This window comes from Lepidothrix coronata, unplaced genomic scaffold, assembly GCF_001604755.1.
Source record: "Lepidothrix coronata isolate B3197 unplaced genomic scaffold, Lepidothrix_coronata-1.0 Scaffold83, whole genome shotgun sequence".
NCBI lineage: Eukaryota > Metazoa > Chordata > Aves > Passeriformes > Pipridae > Lepidothrix > Lepidothrix coronata.
Window position 1 is genome coordinate 1,677,509 of NW_016690263.1, and position 19,565 is coordinate 1,697,073.

The 19,565-nt window shown below is 40.1% G+C and overlaps 1 protein-coding gene across 7 annotated transcripts in view; it reads left to right on the forward strand.

Annotated features, from left to right (window-relative positions):
• The first annotated feature begins 5,896 nt into the window (after window positions 1–5,896).
• Window positions 5,897–19,565, forward strand: part of HEATR5A (HEAT repeat containing 5A) — a 67,472-nt gene continuing 53,803 nt past the window's right edge. For 5 of the 7 annotated variants that reach the window (XM_017820460.1, XM_017820463.1, XM_017820465.1 and 2 more), the window contains exons 1-3: window positions 5,897–5,972; window positions 17,102–17,185; window positions 18,692–18,946. In XM_017820460.1, coding sequence (XP_017675949.1) covers window positions 18,821–18,946 — 126 coding nt within the window. In that variant the 5' untranslated portion in view covers window positions 5,897–5,972; window positions 17,102–17,185; window positions 18,692–18,820. Of the gene's footprint in view, window positions 5,973–12,142; window positions 12,604–17,101; window positions 17,186–18,691; window positions 18,947–19,565 lie in introns of those variants that run through there. The other 2 variants (XM_017820462.1, XM_017820461.1) reach the window with 2 other exon arrangements.

Here is a 19,565-nt window from a genome sequence, read left to right on the forward strand (position 1 = left end):
GGTCAGTTAAAGAAATGCAAACCTGGAGCTGGGCAAGACTAGTCTTAGGGGTAAAAAAGAGAAGAAAGAATGTGTATTTAAGATGTAAAAAAAGCAAAATACACGGCTGCGGGCCAGTAAAGAAAAAGCAAGGTGTAAAACTTCGTTAGAAAACATGCAAAACAGCCCCAGCTTCTTTTTTCCAAAAGAAGTAAAAGGAGAGGAAGAAGAACAAACCATAACACCAACATCATACTTCTGAAGGCATAGGACTCCAGATGCTGATAATCCACTGTGCTGCCTCTACCAGATGGAAGCCACATGAGATGAAAGGGTAAGCATGACACCAGGAAAAGGGGTAGGTATAGGTACTAGGTGTGCATGCATAACGATTTTGAGTGTAGTATCATTATTGAGACTTTTTATACAGTTTTTTTTATTTCCTTTCTTTTTCTACAATAATTAGATTTGGACTGAAAATAATTCTTTGATTAAATTACTAAGGTTGCAATTATAATAGATTTGGTGTGACTTTATACATAGGGTGGATTTCTTGTTGCCCATAGCAAGATTTTGCACATAAGTTTCTGCAGAGAATTGCTTCCCCATGTTGAAATGGCAACCACTTGATGGCCTGCTGGATGTTAGCCAGCCTTTGTGGTTCTTTTCAACAGGTCCTTTAATGCAGCTGTGATGTCTGATCTCATTTACCACAAAAGCTGCACAAAAGTTTCATTCTTCATTGTGACTCAGTGCAACCACTGCTCTTTAGCCCCTCTTTGAGAACAAAATCAGTTCCCTTTGGATTTATAAGTATGATCTGGTGAACCTCAGTCTCACCTCTGATATAAAAACAGCTTCTTTGGCGAAGGAGGTATGAATCTTTTAAGCTCCATTATTTTTTGCTTTTATTTTCTATTAGTCTCTGCTATATGGACTCCTTCAAACACATAATGTTTATCTTCTTAAGCTGGAGTAGCAGTATGCCATAGAGAACTAGAGTGGTCTCCAGGCATTACCTGAGGTCTGTCACCAACCTCTGTTGTGACTGGCCTCATTTCTTAACTTCTTAGCATCTCAATTCTCATCTAATAAATGGGTATTTTATTTTTTTTTTCAATGTGTTGATCCTTAAGACTATACGTTGAGCAAAACAAGGACCATCACTCAGTTTAGTGTATTCACAGCACAGTGGGACAGTACTGGGATGTCTGTAAGATCCACCAGTTGCTTTATACTAGAACTCAGGGTGACAATTGCTGGACAAGAACAGAAAGTAGAGCTTCCTCCTTAATATTTTTCTTGGGAAAACAGCATCTAAAATTTGAGACTCTCCCTCAAGAATTTAGTGAATTTAGTATTTCCTATTTATTCCTTCTTGTTTTTTTGAAGCTCTTTGAAAGCAACACAAAATTTAGGAATCCCTACAAGATTCTTTTACCAGAAGTGCTGTGCAAATACAGTTGAAAAGTAAATGGTATATGTGGTCAAGAGAAAGAAACAGCAGTTAGAGTAGCCCAAATGTGTATGTGTTGCACATTTTCTATTTAAACCAATGCTGGCTGCTAGTTCAATTACTGCCAGTGTGCAGCTTTGGGTAAAGCAATTTTCTGCTCCACTTTTTCCATCTGTGAGACAAAGAAAGAGTGAAAACAAGGGAAAAAGGTTTAAAACCACTAGTTTTTTTCTCTTCACTAAAAGCAAAAAATCACCTCTGATCCTCCTTTTTTCGTCAGAAGGCAGTATGCTTTCACCTCTCTTCACCTTTGTTGGAGCTACAGGAATTTGCCTTTCACTACCTCCTGCTTAAGCCTCTGCCTCACAAATGTGACTTGAGCTAATGTCCACAGAGCACTTTGACTGCCTCAATGAATGGTGTGGTATCAGTGTAAATAACAGTTCATAGTATTTCTAAAATGGGTGATCCAGACAGCATGGAAAAGCAAATAAATGGCATTCCTGTTGTACTGTTCTTGTTCATATGTATTTATGTTTCTTATTGCTCTGAATTTAAGATTGCTTTCTATTCACTTTAATTGTATTTACCGGTGTGCCACAATAGATGCCCTACTGCATCAGTATGTATTAAAAATGTGCAAGTAAGAAGCTTAAGGCTATTTAGATATGCTCCATTAGGAGAGATTGGCAATAAAGGTTTTGTATTAGCAGTGAAAGCAAAAGGGTTTGGGGAGGCTTTAGTATTTAGCTGGCAATTCATCCCTAAGATCTAACTTTCTTATTTCCCACTGCCATTTTGGTAGCTGTATCTAATATTATCTAGGCCTGCATAATACTTTTATTTACATTTTAGGATTAGAAATAACAGCAGGACTGTGTAATTGCTTGGCAGGAATTCAGGCCTTGCATTTTGTAATAGTACAAAAAGCAACTGTTGGGAATAAAAAGAAGTATAGCAGTATTGTAGCATTAAATAAAACTATATATTACTTTTGATATTCAGTGTGTAAAAAAAGAAAGATTTGTACTTAAGACATTGCAAAAGCTAGGACAGGCCAAAATGTATTGGATTCTACATGCCCCCAGAAGGGAGCTACTGCAGGGAACTGAACGTTTCACTTTTGGGATTAGAAACACATAGTTACTGTCTCAACTGAGGGAGCAGGCGTGGACAGATTTGGATGCCAAGGGCTGCAGCAGTTCTAGAACTGAGCATGTTATAATGTTTAGAGGCAGATTAATAACCTTAAATTAAAACCAAATGTAAATTGCCTGTAGCTGATGGTGTAACTGTTCACACATTCAGAACTTGTCTCACTCTGTACTTTAAAACCAGTATGTTGACTGTATAACAGAATTGCAAAGAGAAAGTAAAACTAAATAGTTAATCTTATAATTAATCTAAAGACATTCCTTCTTAATTATTTTAAAATATCATGGAATTTAGCTTTTTCTGCTGTGTAATTAGTTGGTGATGTTATATTTGCTTCAAATCAGGCCCCTAGTCCTGTGATTCTTAGTCATGCATGGACAGTCACACTAAATTCAAAGGAATACATTCTTTTTTTTCCTGTAGAGTCACTGAGGATTATAAAGCTGAAAGAAAGAAAACATTTAGCTCAGAGGCGTATGCAACTGCATAGATATTCTACTAGGTCTGGAATTTGTACGGCAGAACTGATTCATTCTCAGTCTCCCCACTTCAGCAATATAGACTAATGAGAAGACTAATCAGAAGACTAATCAGTAGGTTTGTGCATTTCAATTATTTGCCAGTTGCTTATTCTATTAAGTAATTTGCTATTGAAGCACAGTCAGGACTAATGGGGAAAGGGAAAATTGAATTAATACATGGCGAATACATTTAACTATCCTATTTTTTTCTGGTTTAGAACAAAGTACTGTAAACTTGCATGACAATAATTTTTTTTATTTCAGATGGAAAAGGGGAAAAATAAAAATGGCATACATAATTGCTGAAGTAGACACTAATTTGAATCAGTGCACGGTTAACATTCTGTTGACCAATTTAGGGAAAAAATCATAATAAAAATCTAGGTTAGCCATAAATTCAATAAACACAGACTCTTACCCTCATGTAAACACTGCTGGCACAAAGTCACCCTAAACCTGATGTACCCAGAGATGGAAGGAGTGTCCTGATTTAATATCCTTTGTTATTCCAATTGAATCATATCAGCTTAGCATTAACAAAGCATTACTTAGATCTGATATCATGTGTTCAGGGTGGGTGGGAGACATAATGCTTAGGAAAAACTGAGCAAGACTTTACTTCTTAATGAGTGATATTTTGTTTTGCTCTATGCTCATGTAACATTCAGCATTATGAGATACTAATCTTGGGTGGGTCCCTACCTGCTACCATAACAGAGTGAATAAAAGACATAGTAATGATAATAACAGCAGTAATATTCCAAAAATTATCCTACATTTGGGGTTGCTTATTGTTTCTGGGTTAAACATGATCAATTCTTCACAAATACTGCCAGGTCTTTTTGTTACCACAGGGCTGCCAGCCAGAGCAGTCTTTGTTTTTCTGGAGTTCATTATGGAAAATGTCATAACACCGACAGTCTTTGAATATAAATTGTTCAGCTGACCTTTCTCACAAGTGAATTGCAGATCTTTATGAGTAGCAGCAACTCATCTCCTGATCAAAATGAGGTTAACCTAGCAAATAGCTCTTTCCTGGGAGTGTACGTTATTTTCAATACCAGGAGTTAACACCTTTACACCAATAAGAGTTTGTAGTATTGATTTCTGTGAAATATAATATGTAAATAGTTTCCTGCTTCAGGTATGAGGCATTTATATATTCTTCATTACCACATCCATTGCCAGAATTTTTTTTAGTCAGTGCTTATGTTTTTTTATCACAGTCAGTTTAGTAAAAATGAAACCAGTGTCCATATATGGTAACACAGCCTGGTGCTCGTGGCATCTATAGCACAATGTAATCGGGCAGTTCTGCGTACACTCCTTGAAATATTTCTCAGCAGTATCATCTGCGTAACTGAATACAGATGTTCCCAGAGGATCCTGCTGTATATAAACCTTGTATGTTGAATCTATTTGAAGATGAATGCAGAAGCTTAGTAAGGGTTAGACACAATTTTGGCTCGTATGGTTATGTGTCCTGGGCATTATTCCCTCCCTACGATGGCTCCCTCTCTACAACTACCTGAAAGGAGGCTGTAGCAAGGTGCTTCTTCCAGGCAACTAGTGACAGGATGAGAGGACATAGCCTCAAGCTGTGCCAGGGGAGGTTCAGATTGGACATCAGGAGGAATTTTTTCATGGAAGGGATTGTTAAACATTGGAATGGACTGCTCAGGGAGGTGCTGTAGTCACTATCATTGGAGCTGTTCAAGAAACGACTGGACGTGGAACTTAGTGCTGTGGTCTAGTTGACATGGTGGTGATCAGTCAAAGGTTGGACTTGATCTTGGAGGTCTTTTCCAACCTTAATGACTCTGTGATTCTGTTTGCACCAGTTAAAAGAAAATAGTCCCAGAGAACGCAGAACTACAGTAAGATTATAGTTTGTTTATTTTAAAACTAAAAAATGGTTGAGAGACACATACATTCCTCTCATTAAGACAGAACTTAACTTTGATCACAGATTTCAGTAAAGAAAATCCCTCCAATGGAAATTTTCCCATGACCAATGAATTTGCTTATGAAAATTCGGAAGGGTGGAAGTCATTCCAATGATGTAGCAACCCTTTCCAGCTGGAGCACATGGAAGAAGTACCTAATGCAGTAGGAGAAACGAGGAGCTCCAGCTGACCTGGTCCTTTAGACACAGAATGACTCCTTGACTTGGGATCCCATATCGATTTGGGGTCAGAGCCTACACAGATGAAACTCGAGTAACAACTTTTGCAAATCTTGGGTTTGACATGGATGCGCTTAATATAAAGGTGCTGTTCCTGTTCCTGTCCTGTGCAGTGCCCAGGTGCCCTCTCCAGAAAGTACGCCTGTGGGGTGGAGTGGAAATCAGAAGCCATGGTAGACTCTTATGAAAGTCAGGTACAAATCCCAAAAATGCCAGCTGAGCTACTTTAAAAAAAAATATCACCGAAAGGGATTTTTTTTGTTGCTGTTTTCGGTGGGAGAACGCTGAGCGCTGGCTCCCGGCTGTGCCCCGCTAGCGCAGCGCCGCTCACCGCCCCGGCGGCTGCGGGGCCCCGGAGCTCCCTCGGGGCGGGGTCTCTGTGCCCCCCGGCACCGCGACACCTCGCCCCGGGCCCCGCGCTCCCCGAGCCGCTCCCGCCCTCCTCCTCGCCGCCGCGGGCGCTCGATGGCTCCGGGCCCGATTGCACAGCCCTGAGCATCGGAGACGCCCTCCATCTCCTCCTCCTTCTCCTCCCCCCTCCCCGCCGGCGGGCGGCGGCAGCTCGGGCGCAGGACCCGCGGCCCCCCCGTGCCGGAGGAGGGCGGGCGGACGGAGCCGAGCCCCGCAGAGCGGCACGGGAGCCCCGCGGGCAGCCAGGAGGTACCGCGGGCGGCAGGTAGGGAGGGCGGGGGCAGAGGTCGCCGGTCCTGCCTCCGGGGCAGGGGCGCGGAGAGCCCCGGCGGCCGCCCGGAGCAGGGCTCGGAGCCGCCGGGGGAGGGCGGGGATGACCCAGAGCAGCGCGGTGCCAGCCCCCCGCCCGCGGGAGGGGATGCCCGGGCTCGGCGCGGCGTGAGGGGCTGTGTGAAGGGGCAGCAGGGCCGAGCGGAGGCGGTAGCTCTCTACGGGGCTGTGCCTGCCCGAGGCCTGCGCCTGAAAACTGCTCGATCACCCCCCGAGCCGCCTGGGTGGGTCGGTGGGTGTCACACACAGCCGCCTCTGAAGCCGGCGGCCGGGCGGCTCCCGCGCTCCCTCAGCACAGCCCGTCCCGTCCCGCTCCCCGGGGCTGCGGGGCAGGTCTCAGCCCCGCGAGGGGAGCGGAGAGGGGTCTTCTCGCCGCGGGAGGAGCGGCAAGCCGGGCACGGGGCTGGTGCCGGCCGGGTGTCACGGGGGTCGGCGGCAGAGCAGCGCTGCCGGCCGGCCCGGGGTGGGCGAGGCTGGGGGTCTGCCCTGTGCGGGGCGGTACAGAACCTAAGGCTGCAGGGACGGGTTCGGCATTTACTTTCAACGAGGTTCTGTGATTTTAGGGTCTTTTTTGTACTTTCTTAAAAATCTTGGTTATTAATAATATTTAGGGGAGGAGTAGCAGTGTTGGACATTCTGGTATGCAGAAATGTTTTTGCAGGCTTTTGCACTTGAAATTTGCATCGTATAACTGGTAAAAACCGTGAACAGGGATGGAAAACCTGTAAAGTTGCATTAGTGTTGACATTTTTGAATGAGGGAAAGAGTAACAGATGTTGTAAGTTTAGTGAAAAGGAAAGTTTTTTGAGATATGGGTGGAAGGATGATAGGAGAGGAGGAAGGTGGATAAAAGTTCAGTTCAGTTTTGTGTTTCTCTAAATGAAATCTGATAAATTTTGAATTTTTAATTAATTATTTGTAGTGATTCTTTAAGTTTGGGTTTCGATTTAGTAGCATTAAGTGTTTGCAATTCTGGCCATGAACTGTACTTTTATTTTAGTCTCACATGCCAAAAATATTTTCCCTGTCTTCAGAAACAGTCAAGCTATATTGTATGTTTTGGTGTTTTGCTACATGATGTGTAATATTCTCATGTATGAAATAACAATTGAGACCCAGCAGATAGATTACTTCTGCTTGTGTGCTGAATGGAGTTTGGGTTTCTTTTCCTGATTGTTTGATACAATGAAATAAAGTGGGGGGGCGGAAGCCAGTTTGATGTTACACTAAATCTAGCGATACACTGAAAACTTGTGCTTGATTATTGAACATAGGATTGTTTTTATAGTTGGTAAAATATCTAACTTACTGACTACTTCATGACTGACTACTTCCCAACACATCAAAAACTTTATTAATCAATGCAGTATGATTGTCTGCTTTAAAATTCAGAACATCCTAATGAGGTAGGAGGTTAGAAATATGTTCTCACAAAAACATATTCAGATTGTGGGATGTTTGTTCTATTCAGTTTTTACTAATGTGGTTTTTACTGATTTTAAGGAAGCAGAACCTTTAAAAAGACACAAAATATGTCTGTATCGACATTGCAGACCAAAAAGGCATGAAATTTTTATGCAGTTATATTTTTTGAGCTGTTTTGGAGTTTTCTTTGGGGAACAGCCATGTAAAATACCTAGAGAAAGAACAATTGCATTGAGGTATGTCAGTAATTTATGCCTGGATAGTGGCCTCTGATCTGCCAAAAAAGTCTCCTGCAAAGTCTGCATCTGTGAGGCTCCTACTGCTAAATTTCTGTGTTGGTGTGCTTCAGCGCAGTTGAAGTCTAGTCATAGTAATAGCTATAATAATTTTCAGGAAAAATAAGTATACTTTTCTGGGATTTCAGGGTATGTTCAGCAAAAAATCCCTTTGGCTGAATTTAATGCTAAGCTAGACTGGATTCAGCATTTACCTTAATGGAAAATTGGTAGCTAAAATCAACCTACACTTTGGATAATCCATATGCATATATATAACCTAGTGTAAGTCAATTTAACATTTTAGCAAATAATTTCATTTCCTGAAACTGCTGTCATTGTGATAAAAAACCCCACCAACAACAAACCCCACCCTGTCAGCATACTCAGTTTGATGTATTTTTGTCTATATTAGATAAACAGTATTGTCTACAGTGTTCTCAGGAATAAAACTATATTCAGACATATATTGAAATTATTGGTAGGATTTAGGTGGATGTTTATACTTCTGTGCTTTTCATGCACTTGCTTTGCTATGACACCAGCTTTCAAACCTGCAAAGAAATAAACCCAAAGCATTCTATGAATTTTTATCAGACAAAAGCTAGTTATTGCTTTCCGAAGTTTAGTTAGTCCAGTTTTGGGGAGGGGGGGAATCTTTTAAACTCATTTTGTCAGTATCAAACTTCCAGATATTATACCATTTTTATGACTATTAGAAGCATTGGTTAATTATTTATATGTGGTTTGCCAGGTTACCTGTAAATAAAATAATGTTCTAAGGTCCCTGTAATGGAGCCAAGTCTATCTCTTGGCTGAAACTTTCAGAAATGAACCTAAATAATATTAGAGAGTTGTGAGGGCTAGGGGGACAGTGTGCCAGTAGTGCTGCTGTGGAGCTCAGGAAATGGCTGGCTTATATTTCTCAGTAGCTGAATGTTGTTGCTTCTTGGTTTCCTGGAATAATTCTTCTTATGTGGAGATAAAAATTAAAGTGATGACAAGAAACATGAAAGCAAAGTGTATGTACTTTTTAACACAATGAGTAAATGTCTTCCAATTTTTTTTTAAAATGTCTTGAATATGTTGCGTTGCTGAAATAGCTATTGCATTTCCAGGCACTTTTTTTCAGGGTATTTTTCTCTAATTTTCCCTCAAGCCTTGTCCTCAAAACTTCACAGAAATCATTCAACATTCTTAGAAGACATTGTCTTGTCATTTCTTTCACATTTCAGCAAATGTATATTGTGTTGTAGTTCTTATAAGTGTCACTGTTATGTATGAAGGTTGTGGGTGGTCACATTCTTTGTGTGAACATTTTTAAAACCAGCAAGTCCAGAGCAAGGATTCTGATAGATTTCTGTTAGGTCTTTGTTGCCTTTGAGCTTAATTACTTTTTCAGATAAAGGGCAACTCCTCTGAAACTTGGAAATCAATAATAGCATTTTGGTAGGAAAATCAGTCGTTTGGAACTGTTCCTGTGGGAGTAAACAAGTACTTTGTATGAGCATCATGGTTCACAAAACAGCCTCTTTGTTTTGCAACACAGATGAAAGTAGCTGAGAAGCTAACAATAATTCTGTTTGGGCTGCATGATATTTGTTCTTTAGGACAGCCTGAAACACTGTGTGAACACAGCAAGACCTACATATGTGGGAGGTGCAATATATGAAGATACACTTGGCTTGTAACTTTAACGACTACCTGCATAAATGCTACCAAATTTTCAATGGGAGGATAGATACATAACTGTCCTGGGGCAAATTGCTTCACCCAGAGCACAGCAGAAAGCCTGAAAGAATAGGATCTTGGTTCAACAGTTATGATTTCAGAATCATGTTTCTAATCTGAATAATTGCATACAAAAATATGATGTAAATGGAAGTTGTCCTAGTCTGAAATCTTCACAAATAATTAGAGGAAGTGGATGGTTTTGCAATAAGCTTTACTTTTTCTGCTTGTAGTTAGACAGATTCTTCAGTGCTTTTTGCTCTTTGGGATAAGCATGTGATGCAAGTGTGTAGATGTTCTGGGTTTTTTTAAAAAAGGAAGATAATTTAATTTGTGAGTGGAACTGAATCCCTCTATAACACAGAATATACAACAAAACATATGAGTACTCAACTGTGGGATTTATTTGGTGTGTTTTTCACATGCTAATGCACTTAAAATCTGATATTAAGAGTTGCAATTCTGCTTGATTTAAAGATCTTAATATTTCGGACCATCTCCCCTGTGTCCTGGTGTTCTTTTTCCATGTCCTCTGAGTTGTAGTCTTGTGATGACTTTCTCTTGTGGTCTGTTCTTGCAAACTGCTGTCAAACATGACTATTTGTCCCATCTTCTCTGTGTTTGGCTTCAAATTTTCCTTACTGCTGACCAATGTAAGATAACACTGCTAAATACCTGGCCTTCTTATTGGCACTATATTAATTTTGGGTGAAAAGCACTTATCAGTTTGATGCTAAGGAGTAATTTGGTCCACATTGATGAGACCAATCAGTGACAAATTCAAGTATGTGTGTATGCATTGAAAGACTGGGTTCTGGTTTCAGAAAATCTTCACTGTCCTCCTCATCAAGGGTTTAATCAATTAAATGTACCAATGCTTCTGCTAAAGAAACAATTCTCAGGGGGGTTAACTTTCTCTTTTTTCCCCTCGTCCTCTTCATGTCTTGGTGCTAAAATGCCCTGCATTTGCTTGTGTGTTTCTTTGAAAATGCATACGAGAAAGCTGTGAAAGGGCACATGAAATTCCCAGGGTTTTTTTTCAGTCAAACGAGAGGCCAAGAGTGATTAGCACTGCTGAACATAAAATATGTACAGAAGGCTCAATGTTAAATTGGGACCAGCAGTTACCTGCTATTGCTTCATGTAGCTCTGTGGAGCACCAAGTTTAAGGCTAAGGCTTGTGTATATATAAAGAAGGCAAAAGTTAGCTGAATGCTGAGGATCCTGCCACACAAAAGATTTGGAAGTACTGACATGCACTGACACTTCTATTTAGCTTTACCTACTCTAACTGAAGATTGTGAGGCAGACTTTGCTTCTGTGAGTTAGTTGATGATAGTTTGTGTAAGTCAAAAAGTAAACAAAGACTACCTGGTCTTTCCAGTAATAATAAACACCTTTATCTCTTGAATGTTCTCACTTCAATCCATTTCCAGTATCTAAACTCCAGGCTCATCTAAGCTGGAATTTTAGTTCTTTTTTATTCCTTAGGAAATTACTGAGATTCTATCATTGTTGTTGATTTGAAGCAGATTATTTCTGTGAACTATAAATTCTAGCTAGATTACAGCTAAAGATAACTAAATTCTTAATTTCCTGGGCCATCAGGTCTCCCACTTAAAGCAGCTGGGAGTTTCATCCTGCACTTTTTGCCTTCTCCAGGCCTCAGTGCCTCTTTCTGTTTGCCTACTAGTATAAACAACAAACTGTAACTATTGGATTTTGGTCTATGTTTCATTCATTAGTAGCTGAATTTGGCTGGTTCTTTAAGGTTTTTCTGCCCAGCTGGCAAAGACCATCATACTCGGTTTCTCTTGTGAGAAGTAAGTCCAAGGGGGCTGGGCAGGAGTTTTGTTTATGTTTGGAAGACACTCTAAACGGGTATGTCCCAGGGCTTAACATAGACTTGAGCATCGATGTCTCTCCCTGCAGTCAGCTCAGATACATTGGTAACGATCATCCCATTAAACTTTTAAAACAGTGCTGCAGGAGTAACATTGATCTGAGCTGTTAATGGCTACAACTAAATGTGTCAGGCTAGAAGGCTTTCTCTGGAATGTATTAGTTCACTTGTTAGATAGATGATAAAAATCTTGCTTTCTGAGGAAAAAACCATGAATTTGAAGTCAGTTAAAATACTGCTGCGGTGCAGTGAGGGACAGCTTGAAGCTAATGAATTTGCTTCAGCTCTGTTTTTCAGCAGTGGGATGGTTATGGTGTTGAATGTATATTGAGCCCAATGGCAGCTGTTATGAAAACACTGGTTATTATTACTGGTCATTTTTGATCTTACTCATTACAGTTATTCATTACTCTTTTTTTACTGTTACTCATTATTGGCAATGAGTAACAGTGATAATTTCTTAGAAGCATAATATGCATTTACTTCTCTGCTAGAATCCACAGATATATCAGTGAGCTCCTGAGCTGTGCCATGCTTCAAATTGTCACATGTGGGGAGCAGCTGAGGGAGCTGGGGCTGTTTAACTTGGAGAAGAGGAGGCTCAGGGGAGACCTTGTTGCTCTCTACAACAAAGGAGGTTGTAGCCAGGTGGGGGTCAGCCTCTTCTCCTGGGCAACCAGTGACAGGAGAAGAGGACAAAGTCAGTCTTAAGCTGTGCCAGGGAAGGTTTAGGTTGGATATTAGGAGGAATTTCTTCACAGAAAGGGTGATTAGACATTGGAATAGACTGCCAAGGGAAGTGGTGGAGTCACCGTCTCTGGAGGTGTGGAAGGAAAGACTGGATGTGGCACTCGGTGCCATAGTCTAGTTAATGTCTTGGTGCTTGGTCAAAGGTTGGACTTTATCTCAGAAGTCTTTTCCAATCTAATTGATTCTGTGATTCTGTGATTATCTTTATGCTTTAGGTCAGATTTAATGCAGAATTATGTTAATATTGAAACTAGAAAAATATAAATAATTATTATTAAGATAAATGACACTTTATTTTCTTCACTGCATAGTAGATGTAAAGGACTTGGACCCTTGTTTAGATTGTGCATTAGATCCTGAGTGTCATGCCTACAGAGCTGAGGTTGATCTGATTTCTGTTTGAGCACTTGTTCCTGGAAAAGAGACAAACTGCTGGAAGAGTGAGAGATCAAATATGAAAAGTCTTGAAAGAAAATAAATGTGTAAATACATACTTGATCTGTGTGGTAGTTTCCATTACTTGTGTTGCTCTTCTTTGAAATAATGAGTCATAATTTAAAAGCTTTCTTTTAGTGAGAGATCAGTTAGGAGTTTGCTTTATTGCAGATTACCTTTTTTTTTTTGCTTTTTATTTTTTTATATATATGCAAGATATGCTATGAGGTGGAAGAAAGGGGGAAAGTAAAAATTATTGCCACTATTGCTTATAGCTTTTCACTGGTTGTGTATTAGTTTTTGTTCTATCTTGTATTGGCCCTTTTAGCCACCAGCACACTTGTAGCAAGTGTGGGTAGAGCCCTCCCCAAATCTTTGTTCTTGAAGCCTTGCCATGATGATTAGTTTTTGTCTTAGATGTCCATGTGAAAGAAATACAGCAGTCTATGGTCTGCTCCCCTCAGATTTTAAAACCTGAGGAGATTACCTAGCTCAGAATGAACTTGATAAACATAATAGATCTGTTTGGGTTTTTTTGTCTGTTATAATTTTGTCATGGCTGATCCATTGGTTCTTGTATTTGAAAGATGGTTGATAAAGGCAGTTACTCAGATCAGTCTTATCCTGGATGAATCACCCTGTATTTAAAGAATACTACAGGTCCCTCTTTTCTCACTGTGGTCTGTCAGGAACTTCAGAAACTGAAATGCTTTTGCCTTTTAATACTTGACTCACCCTATATTCTTTCAATTTACAGGGTGACATTCTGTTTAGAGGTTGTTCTAAGAGCTTTTCTGAGCTCTTTTCTGACCCGTCTTGAACAATCCTGCTTGCCAAATTTTCCATCAATAAATGAAAAAAATTTTCATCAGTAATAAGTAGGAACACCTTCTGCCTTGTCCAGTAAATCTTTCTGACAGTTTTGTTGCATACTGTAAATGCAAAATAAACCTACACCATAGGAAAAAAAGAGGGATTTTTGATTGATCTGTTCTTGTAGCACCGGTGGTAAAATAATTCTTGTAATTTCTTCAGTTACCTAAAGACAAAACCAAAAGCATGGTGCTTCATGCTAGTTGGCAAATGAAGATTTTATCAGCCATGTATACCTTTTCATTTTGGTCGATGGCATAGTATACATCTCATTCAATTAAATTTCACACTTTTTTTCCCAGATTTCTTTTTTCAGATTGAGAAGCATCAAAATTGTAACACCAGGGGAAAGGCACTATCAAATAATTCAACATTTCTAAACATGAGTTTCATGTAAATATAGATGCATCTTTACATGCTTAGGTTGCACTCGCATCGATTCATTGGCATGTGATGACGTTCCAAAAGCTGCAGTGGCTGATGTGACATTCAGTCTTCCACCGTGCTTGCCTGGCCCCCTGCGTGGCTGTGCCTCGCCTCTGAGCTGGGCACAGTCCCACCCATGTCTGGACAGTGTGTGTTTTGGTTTGATGTTTTCTTCTGCACTTAGAAATTGCCTGGTAACATCTTGCATACATAACAAGGACATATTTATTATTAATCAAATGTAGCTCATCCCTGTGTTCTGTGCTTGTGTTCTGCTTTACATAGGCTTGTAAGCAGTCTGCCTTCTGCATTGTTCTCTGCTCTGGCTGCAAAACCAATAAAAATAAGTAAAACTTAATTTCCTACATTCTTGGCTTTCTTCTCACAAGTTTGCATGCATATGCCCTTTTTTTATTGTTACTTTTGAAGCTTCATCAGTGTCCCTGGTGTGCAGACTTACTCTTGTTAGAGGGAGTCTCAGTAAGTGTTAGGGATAAGTTTTTTGCATGGAATAGGGGTTCTACTGATTTGTATGCCGTTTCATGGAACCAAGGTTTGCTTGTTGACCAGATCAGCTCTGTGATTTTTTAAAAATTTTTCTTTTTACTGCATGTCCAGTTTTGTGTCTACAAAACTAAATCTTGCATAATAAACAGTGAGCCTTTGTAATGTTCTCCTGTGAGAAATGCTCGCCTTTCTGACCTTGTTAGCAGGGGTTCGTTGTAAAGATCAGCAGCTATACCGTAACAGTTTTTCTTTCTTTAATTTAAACTAAAAAATAAATAAATCTAGATTATTTTTGCAAATGTGTTGTTGTGGGTTGACCTTGGCCAGATTCTAGGCACCCACTAAAGTCGCTCTGAGCTGGGAGAGGTCACACAGGCAAAACAGACTCAATGTGGGGTTAATACTAAAATTTATTACTAACAGGATAAGATCTAAAGAGTGAGAAATAAAATAATCTTAAACACACTTTCCACTCACCCCTCCTTCCTTCCATGTTCTCCCTCCTCCCCCTGCAGCAGTGCAGGGAGACAAGTCCACCCCTCGGGCAACAGGTCTTCCAAATCTGCTGTCCTGTAGGTCACTCTTCCATGGGCTACAGGGGGACAGCCTGCTCCACCATGGTCCTCACCACAGGTTATGGGGGGGCCACAGCTCTGAGTGATTCCCCTGCTCCGTGAGGTCCCTCCCACAGGTAACAGTCCTTGATGGACCTCTCCAACGTGGTTCCACCCCTCAGGCAGTAGTTCTTCCATGTCTACTGTCCCGAGGGTCACTTCTCCATGGGGTGCAGGGGGGGGGGTCTCTTCACCCCAATGGTCCTTCATAGGGTGAGCTGCACCGATGTGGATCCCCCACAGGGCCGCGAGTCCTACCTGGGAATAACCTGCTCCGGTGTGGAGCCACAAGTCTCTTGAAGGACTCCGCTCCATCCTGGGCCTTCCATGGGGGGTAACGGCCTTCTTCCATACATCCATCTGCTCCAGCATGGGCTCGGCTGCACCGCAGCGGGCTGCCCTGGCCCAGCCTGGCTCGACTCAGCCAGGGGGGAAGGGAGGACAGTGCCCGCTGGCAGGGGCCACTCTGCCGCCCTGGCCTAGCCCGCGGGGCAACCCCTCCACCCCTCGCAGTTTGCCTTGGAGGCTTTGGTGCTGTCAGTGCTGTTCGGCTCCTCGGGCAGGACGGGCTCCAGCACGGGCTGCTCGCGAGGCGGGCCCGGGGCGCTGCGAAGACTCTCTGTGGGGCCACACGCCCTGGCCCCAGCCCTGACCGCCCCTTTGCAGGGGCCGCTGCTCAGCTCGGCCGGCACTGCCGAGAGCAGCATGGGCAGCTCGGCCGGGGCTCCACTGCCTGCTCCGGGGTAGGTGCCAAGAGGCCCGGGCTGGGCTGCCACCACAGCGGGGGAGGCGGCGGGACTGCCCAGGAGCTTTGGTCAGCTCTCCCGTGGCTCGAAAATTCTTTCGCGCAACAAACTTGTTCTTAAATATTTTATCACAGAGACGTTTCTATTGCTCCTAATTGGCTCGGCCTTGGCCGGCGGCAGGAAGTCCCTCCTGGTAGCCAGCTATCCTTGGCTTACTTGGGGGGGGAACTTCTAGCAGCTTCTTAGCGAAACCACCCTATGTAGCACCCTGCTACCAAAAACCCAGACAATTGAACAGTCTTCATTTAGAAACAACTTACAATAATAGCTTCAAATAACTTTGTCCAGTCAAGTGCTAGAAACCCCTGAGGGTGCAGATTCTGCAACCTGTCATCACCAATCCCAGTGGCTGATAATCCTTACAGTGAAAATCTTTTTTCTTCTATCAAGATGGAAGCTTCCTTGTTTTAATTATACCACTTTTATATTATTCCCTCCCATACACCTCAATAAAGATCCTGTCTTCATCTGCTTGATAATCTTCCCTTGTGAAGGCATTTCTTAAGGTTCCCTTGAACCTTCTCTTCAGCAGGCTGATCACTGGTTCACCAGGATGAAAGAAGTTTGAATTATTCTGAAATCTACATACACTTTTGATTTGTTTTCAACATCAGTCATTTGAAGACTGATTAAAAAGTGAATAGTTTTTAAATAAAGTATTCACATTCAACCTCTATTTCATGTCCTGCCAGAATAAGTTCAAGTTGAATGAGTTTTAGAAGGAAATGTTTTGCCCATGGGTTCTTACATTAAAACTATATCTAGGAGCTAGGAGAATGGATTGATAATCCTCATGTCTTGTATCCATAGTATTGTACATGAATTTTTCAGAACACATGAATCACCTATGCCAGCTCTGCTGGTTGTTGGTTTTGACTTGAATGCTATCATGTTGTTTATGGCTATTTATTATAGCATTCCAGACTAATATAATGAATATTTTGCACCTCTGCTTTTTTAGATATATTGAAGTAATGTAGGTCTTATGAAAGCACTGAAATACTCTTGTATTATGCTGTTTGAACTTACTTTTTTTATGGTTTAGAGTTAAACTAAGTTAACAAAACAAATAACAAAGGCAGTTTCAGTAGTTAAATGAATCCAATTCCATGGTGTATATGGTGCATCTGCCCAATTTAAGTGTAACATATAGAGAGCTAATAATATTTATGGAGCTCCAGTCTTTTTTGGTGAGCTATCACTTAATACAAATTTTCAGTATTGCAAGACTTTGGAATTCTTGTTTTCTGTAGAAGCTACACTTGTATCTCATGTGCTTTCTTTCCTGAAGTTGATCTTTGTATTAATTATTTTCCTAGGAAATCAAGTTCTTAACATCCTTTATCCAAAAACCTGAAGCAGCAGAGAGATAGTTTTTACAATGAGGAGAAATTATCTTCTAGGTAAGTTAAGTGCCCATGTCTGGTTACAAACTATGATCTTTTCCGTTGGGAAAAACAGCTACGAGTTGTAATCCTGAGCTGCATGTGTTAAGTGGATAAGTTACTGTGGTAGTAGGTGGTTTAGAGATGGTAGACATTGGACATACCTTGGGTGAGGGAAAAAAAGACGGATTTGTGACCTGTACCTGTAATTTTCATGCTGAGTAGTGATGAGACTCCACTCAAATACTCAGTGAAATATGTAATCCTACTTTTTTTTGTATGTTGCAAAAAATGTGAGGATAGAGCTAAATTCCGTGAATGTTCTAGGAGCGACATAACTGGTAAATTATGAACTTCTGTGTACCTAGTTAGATAAAATATGTATATATATGTATAATGTATATAATATGTAATATATGTATATTATATAAGTATAATGTGTTATGTGTATTTATATCTGCACATAATTTTATAGTGTGGTACCTTTTCAAGTGGCTTGGTATTTCAGGTAGATTTGGAGTGACAGTTCACTACAGTAAATATAATACAACTAATTTTCTCTGTGAGTTACTTTTACATAAAAATGCATAGAAAATAGTAACCTTCTGCTGTGCATTTGATGACAACCTGAGTATTGAATTATTTACCAGTGCTTTATATTGCTGTTTACAGTTTGACGGATCATTTTACACTATAATATTGTTACTACATAGGAAAAAATGTGTTCAGCAGTCTTAATGACCTCTGAAAAGGATAACTTTTTTTGAGTTTAAAATATAGTTGACCATATTTTAACCAGAATCTCCCTGACTACTTTTGTTTGTGAAGCCTGCAGAGTATTCTATTTTGTATTTTGAGGCTATATGGCATTTAAACGTAGAAATTCCAAAAGTAGTCTGAGAGACATAAGTAAAACATAACTTCTTTTTGGATTTCGAGTTTCTGAGGGGTTTTTTTTTTCAGGTTTGGGTGTTTTCTTTTGTTTTTGAGGTTTTTTCCCATAAAAAAAGAGTGTATTAGAGGTTTGTTCAGCGATGAAATTCTGGATTTTTTTTATACCTTGCTTGGCATTGAGAATACCTAAAGTGTTTGAATTAATATGTTAACATTTATATTTATGAATATAATTAAAAGGAGTCTGTTATGTGTAGGTTGAGGCTATTGCTACACTTAGCTCTAGATAGCAAAGTCATTATGTTTGGGTTGGTCATTACTTTCAGGTATATATATGATAAAGACTAGAAAACTTCACTTCTTGCAAAACAAGGAGAAGGAAAATCAGAAGTTCAGTGAGAACCCCACTGATATATTCTGAAGTATATTTAACTTTAGCTGGCGTTTTACACCAATACCATTATCTCATATAAAAAACTTAAGTCTTACTAAAGATCGCTACATAAAACTGCTATAATTTATTTTTTATATTGTTTTCCTTTGAAAATTTTCTTTTAATAAACCAAGCATAAATATAATACAATATGATCATTGACTTTCTATTAACTTTTTTTTTCTTTTTCTGTTTAGCTGTTCAAACTTCTGATTCATCAAATATTAATGAGGAAGAAAACCTGACTGATTAACACAGCTTCGGCAGTTTGTTGGGTTTTCTTTTCATTCCACAGTGTTTGAGAGATTTGAGGAAAATTTCAAGGAATGGAGTTAGCTCACAGTTTGTTGCTTAATGAAGAAGTGTATAACCAGCTTGGTGGATTTCAAAAAGCAGAGTTCATTTTTGAGTGGTTACAGTATTTGGAAAAACTTTTACCAGTGACTAGCAGAGTAAGTATAATGAGATTTGAGAAGAAAATCACGTTATATGGTTATTTCTTTCTGTCTTTTTGTTATTTTGTTTAAAACCAAAGAGCAGTACTCAATTTCATTTGCCTCATGTCTTTCATTTACAAGCAATGAAAGTATATTTAGTGTTAGCAGCAGCTTTCGAAATGTTACAAGAATTTGGTCACAGCCCTTCAAGTGACAGAGCCACTTGTCCAATGAAGGGAATTTTAATTATTTTTAATTCATATTATTGCTGCAAGATTTTGCAGCCCCATTGTGAAGAATGTCAGTCATGCTTCCACCTGGGATTGCACAATTATTTGATAGTTCTCTAGCAAGCAAGAAAGTAACATCTTTCTCTTCTTTTTTTTTAAATTTTCCTAATCAAATGATAAAAGATCTGTTTCCAGCCAACTCTCCAATTGATTAGTTCACTGTTTAGAGTATATTAAGTTGATTGTGTAGATATATAAGAGTAAATCAACCAAAATAATGGTATTTAAGTGTTTTTATTTGTGATGAAAATATGTAAATGAAATATGGTGCCACACTATTTTTTTAAAAGAGTATTCAAATAATTTATTTAAGACAGGATGATTGTTTTAAGGGAAGTTCTTTC